This window comes from Gambusia affinis, linkage group LG05, assembly GCF_019740435.1.
Source record: "Gambusia affinis linkage group LG05, SWU_Gaff_1.0, whole genome shotgun sequence".
NCBI classification, from domain to species: domain Eukaryota; kingdom Metazoa; phylum Chordata; class Actinopteri; order Cyprinodontiformes; family Poeciliidae; genus Gambusia; species Gambusia affinis.
Window position 1 is genome coordinate 25355324 of NC_057872.1, and position 11020 is coordinate 25366343.

An 11020-nucleotide genomic window follows, 5' to 3' on the forward strand; every position below is an offset into this window, starting at 1 on the left:
TCAATTTTCATTTATCAGAAGCATGGCATTTTATAAGTGTTGTACATTTGAGATCCACTGTGTATGAATTTCTGACAAATTGCAAAAATGAATTAACTTTAAAATGCTATTATTTGTAAAGATTTGCCTGTATTTTACAGAAGCTAGGAACCATAGCTATTTTGTTATAGTTCTTTTTCTGCATACCTTGAAGCTATGCTCTATTCATAGCTTTTGATTCAAAAATTTCATAATGGGATTTGCATACCTTTCTTTGACTAATCCCTTGGCGTATTTGGCTGTAGCACCACAACATTTACTCATTTAACTGGCATTACTACAAATTGGAACAGGGAATTAATCCATTATTAGTCATTGGAGATAGCAGAATAGCATCAACCCTTTAATGGTGTAAATCAATAATTTTGAGTCATGCTGTGAGCATTTTTGGATTTTTGGATTTTCATGTATTATGTGTTCAGTGCCACTGACACAGCAATATTAATGAGCTATGTGCATACCACATGTGGCGGTGAGGTTGCAGTGTAACATTAATGACAGCCAGGCGCATATGCACACAAAGCTATTAAGGCAACTTGAGTACTCCACATCCATTTTCTCTTTAGACTGTAGACACCCTCTGCTGTCAGAACAATTTAAAGCTAAGGCATTTACCCCCCGTCCCTTTCCCCTCTGCTCCGCGTGTCCCTCCCCGAATCCTCCCTTTTTGCCCAGAGGTCTTTGTGCAGCGCCATGGTGGACGAGATCAGACTGTCGTTCACCTGCGAGAGACGGGTGAAACACAAGCCTCAGCCCCCGGTCATGATGAAGACGGATGCAGTGATCAACATGCACGCCTACAACGACCGACGACTCCCAGGAAAGGACATGAGCTGCAGCACTGGGATGACTCCTGTGTTCCCCTGACAATGTGTTCCCCGCAGGGCAAGAACCTCGTGAGCAGCATTTCAGGGGCAGTGCTGGAGCCCAGGGACAATGGCATAGACGGGATCACCAGATACATCATTAACAACAGTGACATGGGAACACTTACAAAACATGGGCAACTCAAATTGGCAGCATCAGCCACACAGGTATGACAGACACCACTGTAATCAACACTACAAAAAATATGTGGTTGTGGTTGTAAAGGTTGTGCAAGAGGCAGAAAAAACAACCTGACAAAGGAAACGGTACACCCAAATATGAATCAGTTCAAGTCTGATGTTTACATATGTACCACAAGAGAAAACACAATATTCAGTGGACCCTGAGTCACTTAAAAGATTAAAAATTTTATGTGAAAACATGGCCTGGCAAATGAAAAAAGGCTTTTTGAAAATGGCAATAAATGACTTTGATACAGTTCCAGAAGGATAAGGAGTTTTGTTATAAATCATGGTTATATATGAAGTTCTTTTGTTGAGCCTGTTGATTTTCACAAAACTGAATGACCTTTGGCAGCAGAAAGAGTTACCTCAAATATGTACAGGTTCAGCTGGGCGTCTGTGTCATTTAGTGTTGGCAACACTGTGACTGGTAGAACCTACAGCAAGATGTGAAACAGTAAATTTACATCTGATGTAGCTGTGATGTGTACCTAAAAATACTATTATACAAAAACAACCGCAATTGCTCATGCAAAGTGGATTGTGGACACATCAGCTGTATATTAAAAACATAAGATTCTAACTTGGGATATTTGACATGATTTTTGACTTTTTTTCAAGGTTCATTTTTCTTTCAAATTACTTTGTACATAATTAGATTATTACTAGATAACATGTTGATTGCCAAAGACCTGACCATTCAGCAGATTTATACTCAGAACATCAAGAGCCAGAGCTCTTTAATAACCAGGTGTTCATTTAACAGTGAATTAGAGGGGCTGAAGTGGGACTTTAAAGGACTCATTCTCCAGTTTATTTGCTGTAAGAGGCATTCAGATCTAACTATCTGTGTCTGGTTATGGCTGGACGTGGCTCACTATGTGATTCCAATTATATGATAACCTGGAATAAAGAACACTATGGAATCAAATCATTCATACAAAAATCTAAAACTGAAATGGATAACAAAATCTGAACATTTTAGTAAAAAAAACAGAACAACAACATAATTGTACTAAAATAATTGTACTAAATTATTTTAGTACAAATAATTTCATTTGTACTAAAATAACACTCCAGTTTTAACAGAATAAGATCTATAGCATTTCTTGACTACTTTTTTCATTTTGATATGTAGACTAAAGCAAAAATTAGGATCATCACCTGTGAAATTGAGCATAAATGTTTAAGTGTTTTAATTTACACCACCAAGGCATAAGAAGATAAATACTGACAGGCAAAGACTAGAAAACCGATTAGAATTTCAACTTGATACTCAGTAGCAGATGAGATCAATTTGAAAAGAAGTGAATATTTAATATATATAGTTGCTGCAGAAAAGCAGGAAAATACGGAAGTGTATGAATTTTAGTAAGAATATAAGAAGGGCCTATTTGTGTTGGCTTGACAACTGGATCAGAGCATCTACAAAACTGGACCTCTTGGTTGTGGTCTGCAGCGGACAGTTTCAATTTAAATTGTCCAAGGAAGAAAAGTGATGAACTGGGACCACAATCAGTCAAGGCCTATTGATGCACATGAACAGAAAAAGGTAGCCTGCTTGGTCCAACAGATGTGTTGTGGCTCAAAATGTAATACTACCTATGAAAGAAAGGTGTCAAGAATGTCCAGTGCATCAGGGATTGTAGAGTAAGAAACTGCATAGCTGCAGATAAGTTTGGGTGTCCATCCATTTGCTGACCCCTGTCCACTACCTCAGATATGGAAATAGGACAGTGGAAGATAGTGGAGTGGTTCCCATGAAGGGTGTTTGTCTTTATTTATTTATATTTCTTTTAAATGGATGGGCCTGTGCCTTGCCTATCTGGGGAATACAAGGCACTGCAGGAAAAAGACAAGCCAGCACAGGCTATGTGATGCCTTGGGCAATGTCCTGATGGTAAACTTTGAGTTCTGGGATCTATGAGGTTGTTGCTTTGACATGTACCAGTTACTCAAGCATTCTTGCAGACCATGTACACACTTTCATATAAAATCATTTCTTTGATGATTGTAGGCTCATTGGAAATAATGTTCCATGCCACAAAACAAAAAATGGCTCTCCAATACTTTGATTTGTCAAATTGCCCTCCAAATTTCCCAGATGTCAGTCAAATTGAGCATCTGTGGCATGTGTAAGACAAACAAGTCTGATCTATGGAGGGCCCATCCAAAAGTTACAGGACTTAAATGACCTGTTGTGAACATCTTGGAGCCAGATACCACAGCAGACCTTCAGGGGTCTAGTGGAGTCCATTATTCGGCTAGTCATGGATGTTTTGTTGGCAAAAGCAAGACCAACCCACTATTTATGGCACTAATGCCATGCTTTATTGTGTGTATACAATACCTGTTTTCTATATTCTACTCTTTTAGCAGAAAACAAATATCACACTGACATTAGCTAGTGGTCTACCTGGGCTATTTGCTGTTGTTGGTAGTTGACTACTGAACACCCTGCTAGAAGCTAGTTATCCTAACAGGAGGGATCATTGGCACTCCTTCAATTTTCTTGAAATAGCTTGTTTTACCCAGTCAACAACATTTACAGCTTTATTGTAAGAAATGAAAAATTACTGGAGTCATCTTTTGGCGGTGTCCAGAAACAGGTTGGGGAGGAGTGGTGTTCCATTAAATAGACCAATAAAAATGCTTGTTATTCCAGAACTGTCTGCACATTAAATGGTAAGGTACATTGACAAATTTGAGTACTTCTTGCCAGTCTTCTCAGAAAGTGAAACTCATGTCATATAGAATCATCACATAAGTAATGCTATATTCCAAGCCTTTGTTTCTTGTAATTTTGATGACTATGGTTTATAGATAATTTTAAAAAAGCAACTCAAAATCCACTGCCTCAGAAACTTTTATATTGTGAAAAATACCATTATTAAATTCCTGGTGTCCCATGTTAATAAGCTAATTAACTCAAAGAACTTGCACAGGTTCCCTGTTCTTTTAAATAGTCTTAACCCTCTGGAGTCCATGGACACGTATACAGTATTTTTTACATGTCTGCTTTGCGTCGACGCAGCAGCAAGACTCCACCTCCCCCATTCTCACTTTCAACTTGTGCTTAAAGTAGCCTATACATTTTAAGCTACACACCAGTTTTTAAATTGTGTTAATAGGCCAAGTAAAAACGGAGTTATGCTAAAATAAGTAAACCATATTTTTCGGAATGTCAGAAATGTTAAAAACGGGCTTTTCTAGGAACGTGACAGGAAATGAGCTTCAAACGCAAAAAACGAAACGCAACATTAGATTCCTTTGTTATTGGAAATCGCACATCTTCAACAAATAATTATGGGCTGTATCTTGTTGCTAAGAAACGAAGTAAAGTTGCTCAAGTTACGGTGAAGAGAAGCGGAAACGGAGTAGCGGCGTAGGCAGTGAGATCGCAAAATTGATGCAAAGATATCGGGGCGATCGGTGGCATCCCTAACTAATTTCTTTTTAGCTTAGTGGTTTCTGTTCTGTATACAAAGGATTATGTGAAGAATGAACGCGCTGCAGCAGCGTTCTGTTTTGTGCCGGAAGACGAAGAGGGGAAACCCGAAGCCGCAATCTGAGCGCAGTGAGGATTGACATGATGATGATGGCAGATCGATCGTTCTTATTAGCAACTGACAGAGTATCAGAGACTGAGAGTATGATGAGATTCTGGCAGTCTGAGAGGCAGATACTCAGAGATCCAAGCAGGGGAATGGCGGCACTGCGCAGCTGCGAGGAGTCGATCACTACGGGGTGATGCAGAGCCGCTCCCCCAGCAGCTAGTAGTAAACAGCTTACACCCACGGCTATCTCCGGGAGCCAAGGTTTTTCCTATATTCCAAAAGACCTTTTTTACCTTGTTCCCCCAAACAATTATACATTTTTTGTCATCTTGTTTTGACTTATGATGTTTTTTCAAAAAATTGCCTACAAACGAATGAAGAATTGCCTTCATTTTCATGCTAATAATGTTGTAAAACTGTGTTGTTTGCAATATTTTTACATCAGTTTAAGAAATTTACAGTATATATTGTAATTCTAAATCATAAAAAACATTTTTTGTGAATATTCGACATTTTCACAGTGAATTATTTTTTTTTTTTTCAAATCGGATTTAGTTTTTCTGTAACTCAAGGTCCAAAATGCAGCCACAGTATGTCCAAAAGTAAAAACTAAATGTAAATTCATAAAGTTCAGCTTGTCCTGAAAAAAAATGATACCACATGAGGCAATATTATAAATGATATTTTGGTCTCTTTTAGGGTAAAATCAAAATTGGTCAAAAACGACCTTATGTACCGGGATCCCAGAGGGTTAATCTATAAAATAACTATTTTTCTGAGATGACTGGCAAGAAATATTGCACTTTTACACAATATTAGATTTATTTTAGATCTAGCTATCATATTATGGATTAATGGGATGACATTACTGTAACTTGATTATTAAGATTCAGTATTCCTTGTTCCTAGTAAATTATCCATACCTAGTCCAGTCATTGCAGCTTTTTCATGTAAGCCTTTACATTTTGTTGAACCATTGTCCTTTAATGCTGTTGTCCTCCCATGTTTTTTTATGAATTGACAAGTCTCCACATAAATTAAGTTATATAAATTAATCTGTGATAGGTTCTCTCTGTTCTTGAATAGCATTTTTCTTCATAAAATTGTGCTTTTGGAACAGATACAATTTACTTTCAGTTTACTGACTTTTATATCAGTGGGTATAATATTCTACAAGGTTCAGTGTATAGACAAGAGCCACAACTTCAGTGCTCCCCTTTCCAAACTGTTCCAAACAGAACAAGACTTTTATTGGCTTCATTTTTGTCGTTACTCCAGTCTTCACCAAGTACTATGTTATTTTTTTTTAGAAAGATGAGTTCTGTTTTATATGAATCATTTTTGTGGGCAACTTCAAAATTCGTATTAAAATCCTTGATAGACTCACTGACCAATCTCCTCCAGCAGAAACACTCCTCCCACAGTGTTTCATAGCATGATGTCTCCTTAAGCAAGACTTGTGTTGACTTTGACAGTTTCCCTTTGGATGACTTTGCAACCATTTTGTAGTTGCTAGTGCCACTGCTTTATCCTATGTTGGATTGATTCTGAATTGCTTTGAACCAATTAAACATTCAAGAAGTGTAGATGCTTATTGCAAACCAATTACATCAGAAAAATTATGTCTAGCTAGCAAAATACATTTGGTTACTCCAACTTCTGTTACCTTCTTGGAAATAGCACCAATTATCAATTCTACAGCAACAGCTCTGGGTATAAGGTGGATATTTTAAGGGCGTAAATAACTGGTTTTTACTGAAAGTTAAGTGCATTTAATCAGGCTATATTCATTAAATTCTCAACTACTCTTTGGTTGATTGTGACCACAGAGTGCCTGGATGCCACATTTTTCAAACACATATTCAAAGTCTTTCCATGTCAGGTGTAATTTAAAAGAATTTTGAAAATAAGTTAGAATTATTTTATTTTTGAAAAATTAAAAAAAAGCATAAAAAAGGCTTGGGTTTAAAAGAAAAATGAACCACTTTTGAAGGGGATCTCAGAATAGATGATTGGTCGGCTTACTTACCTGGTCTGGACTTGTACTGAAAGACTGTATGGTAATTTGAGAAAGAATAGTCAATTATTCTTGTGTTTGTTTTGACTGTAATGCCTATAAATGTTTTTATCTCCAGCAAAATCCCCCAGAATACGGATCAGAGGAGTCTGTAAGTTGCCATTATGCTGAAGCAGAGAGAACATTGAACCTCTGTGAGGTTTACATTGTCTATACACAGTGACAAATGAGAGAAAATATCTATCTATGATTCAAGGAAACTTTAATCTGTAAAATTTAGCATTGGTTTGGTAGAGACTCGCTGTATAATTGTTTATCGATTCTCTTCTGCTAAGTAGAGTATGTAGATAAGATTGGCAGGAGAAGATGTATTTTACTAAATTTATACAGTTATATATTCATTCTGTTCACAAATATGTTCTAGATGCTATTTATTTCATCAGGCCACTTTACCCTTCCTCCCCACTTTAAGCCGAATCCACTTCCCCCAAACCCTGTTTATTTCATAGAAATACGTTTGAAAATGATATATTGGATTCTTTTCTAGATGAGAAAATGTATGTAAATTGTCTTTTATGATGGCTAATATATTTCTATATGGTAAAAATAAAGTGGAGAGATTGAGCTTCCCTAAGAGTTCAAGGGATATTCCCTCAGAGTAGGCGTTTTTTGTGTCAGTGGACCTTTATTTTTCACAAATTCCCCTTTACAACCTGGTCTAAGGTATAATTGCTGCTGATCTACAGTTATACTATTGTAACGTCACACTGATGTGTACTGGAACTTTTCTTGGAGGTGATTAAAAGACTTTTGAGACTCATTGTACAACATGTCTTTAATGTGTGGCAACAACAATACCGGAATGAAATTCTGTTAATTCTAACATGGCTGGTTCAGTCCATTTAGTTACTGAATATGAACATCTTTTTTAAAAATAAATAATGTGAATAATGTCATTTTACACAAAACTGTAAGAAATGTGAGAGAAAAGTTACAGAAAATGTAATCTACATAAACCTGTTCTATTACCTGTATGTGATAAATGTTTTTATTTTCATCCTTTTTTCATTTTTACCTTTTTAAGCCCTAACGCTTCTATCATCTGGCAAAATACCCTCCCAAATATATGAGAAATATGTTGGTGCCAACCAGGGTTTTCTTTGTGAACATACAGACTTTCTATGAATATAGTTTTTGTAAGATTTTGCTAAGAAAATATGAAAAAATTATTGAAAAAGTGGGACAGGTGTATTTGTTTTCATTGTAACTGTATGTGTAAAAAGAGCATCTCAATAATACACTGGAGGGTATCAGCAAACTACTATAGAAAACTTACTGAACTATTCTTTTTAACACACTGTGAATAATTTAATTGTACAGTTTGCTGTATGGGTTAAATGAAGTTTTAAATAAAAAAAATACAACCTACTTGTTCTACTGATTGTTGTTATGCACTGAAAAAACTAAGTAACAGGGGTAATAAAAACACATTATTTGGATAATATTTTGGTGGTACTGTATGTGAAGTGGAGTCTGGGTTTACAATTGCAGAAACAGTTACAGCAGTTTCACCTACAATGTGAGAGCACATCATATAACACAGACAAAGAGGAAAGTGCAGTAGCAAATACAGTCTCTTTTTTATTGTAAATGTCATTCGAATGTATAAAAAACATTAGGATTTCAGCAGAAGACCATTAGGTAGCTCATGCTTTGTTTTTCAAGCTGCGCACACTAAAGTAGATGGGCATAGATCAACAAATATCAGGAGAAGAAATGAACGAGCTCCTTCTGTGCTTTTCATACAGCCCGCACTCTACTGCAACAACCCCACACAAAAAAATACCCTCAAAACAGAGCTGCTTCTGGGGAAAACAGAAAGACAAAGAAAAATAATGTCATGTAAATTGCCTGTGGATGATAGATGCTGTAAATTGGTGTTTTATACATAAACCGAACCAAACTGAAAATAGGACCACAGTAAAATAGAACAATATGATGATGGATGAAAATCCTAAATGAAGAATCAAACCTTATTTTTCTGTCTTAAGATCTTGAAGCTTCAAAACTGTTTTATTACTTTGGTTAGACGTTTGGTCATTTTACTGCTTTGACTCTTCTTGGAGACAATTTTGTCACTATGACATGATGCATGTGTTTTGGACTAATTGATACATTTTGTTTGTCTAGATGGCTAATGGCAGCATTCATTTTTGACATAAAAGAACATGTTATTAATTATTCTGCAACAACAAATGCAAAGAGCAGTATCTGCAAAATAAATACTCATAAAATGTCTTTTTAGAAATGTGGAAGACAGAAGAAAAACCAGACTCCGTGCTGCTCCCATGTAAAAACAAATATTCAAGATGTTCAAATGTCTGTTTATCAGTACATTACCATTAAGAATATATGAGTTTATTTTCATCCATAGAAAATAATCACATTGAAGTTAAACCTAATAATTTATTTTGAGCTTTCGGTTTATTTCTGAAACCAGAAGAAAGACAATTATAAATCTAAGGGACAAAGACTAAAGACACACTTATTCTATGTTCATTCATGGATGAGCCAGAGTCTCAACGTAAGGGATCCAATCAAGTGCGATAGGGAGAGATTAACCTTGCTGACGTTGCAGTGGCAGATGTGCATGTTAAAAAAGCCAGGGAACCCCAGGCCACGGCATTGAGGAGCAGCGGGCGGATAATGAGCGATGGGAAGGGGGCCTTGCGCCTAATGGGGAGATTTATTATCTCTCACTATCAATTAATCCCCTTGGACAGACCGGGGCCAGCAGGAGCGCATCAGGAGTATGTAAAAGAGAAAAAGGCAGACTGGGGAAAGATGGGAGCTAGCCAAATGAAGAGAGAGATGGAAAAGGACACAGGGCTGGCAGAATCAGGAGCACTGGGACAAAACAAGAAATTATGTGGTGGGAATAGAAAGAGAGCCTGAAAGATGTGACAGCAGAAGTTGAAGGACAATGAGTTGATATTTATGATAAAAACGGGTTTCACAAACATGTAGCAACTTAATAGTTGACACAATAAGATAAGTTTTTGCCATGTTTAATAGATACATGTTTAATCTAAGCTGCAGAAGTGTTAAGTAAATGCAGTGGACTATATTCCAAAAACTATAGATTCACTAGATTTTTATTTGTTTTATTTTTTTACAACAAAAAGCCATTAATGGACATCTCCCGGTTTCATGAAAGGAGCTCATCTGTCATTGAAGAAAAGAAAGTTTTTCCTTCTATGTTAAAAGGCTATCTTGGTGTTTGAAATTGTTTTTATGATGTGAATAAAAAGGCAGAAAATTACACTTGGGGGATATGTAAATTTTTCACAGTATTATTGTGAATATGTGGTGCCTTATTTAAAATTCTTAGTTTACATGTAGGATCTATAATAAATCGTATAATATTTTTTTTCCACAAATCCTATTGTATAAATGTGTTATAAAATTTTTCAAATGGAATAAAAGTAGACTTTGGATTGAAGTTAAACAAATCCCAGAAGAAAATATGTCAGGCTGTAAAAGTTCACCTTCCACTAGGAAAGGGAGACTATAAACATATAGTCAGTCATATCCATTTGTTAGAACAGTAATAGTGTGACCCCCATCCAAAGTATCTATTTACTATGATTATACTTAAGCTATTTTACAAAGATGAATGGTCAAACATTATGTCTGAAACTCTGGAGCAGGAAACAGTTACAGGCACAGAAGTTGTGCTGATTTTGGGACCATGTTTCAGGATGGCACTAAAAGGGGAGGAAGGGGATTTGTAGTAGTAGAAATGACCAGATAAAGATTGAATCTGAAGGAAAGAAGTGTCTGATTGAGGCTGAGGAGAGCACGAGAACATCAGAGAACCAGGAGAAGGTAAGTCAATCCAACAAATTGAATTTGGCTGGAGACTTGTGTATGGTGGTGTTAAAATGTTTGCTCTTTTCATCTCCCAGTTTGGTAATTAGGATCAGTGAAATGTTGGATGCACATGCAGGTGAGGGAAGCAACGGCACCAACAGGAATCCACAAAGCTGTTACCAGGAGGGTTGCTTGAGGTGCAGTGGAGAAGAAAGGAAAGGCATCCAGGTACATTTTCTTGAAACAGACACTATAAATATCCCAGTGGACCACGGTAGGATTTGGACAGTAAAGCTAGGATCCGGTGTCTGTCAGGAGAGACAGAGAAGGTAAGAGTCAGAGCTCTGAGGAGCAAAGAACATAACAAGATGAGAGCCTGATTACTACTCGTGAGCAAAACAATATTACTATCACTGATGGAAAATATCTGTTCAGGCTTATTTAACATAATGCAAGTTAAAGGAATGTTAAGTGCTCTAATGACT

General features: G+C 36.6%; 1 protein-coding gene across 1 annotated transcript in view; it reads left to right on the top strand.

Annotated features, from left to right (window-relative positions):
- Positions 1-8090, top strand: part of LOC122831672 (glutamate receptor ionotropic, kainate 3) — a 120511-nt gene extending 112421 nt beyond the window's left edge. The window contains exon 16 of the mRNA XM_044118043.1: positions 717-8090. Coding sequence (XP_043973978.1) covers positions 717-1079 — 363 coding nt within the window. The 3' untranslated portion in view covers positions 1080-8090. The remainder of the gene's footprint in view (positions 1-716) is intronic.
- The last annotated feature ends 2930 nt before the right edge of the window (positions 8091-11020 follow it).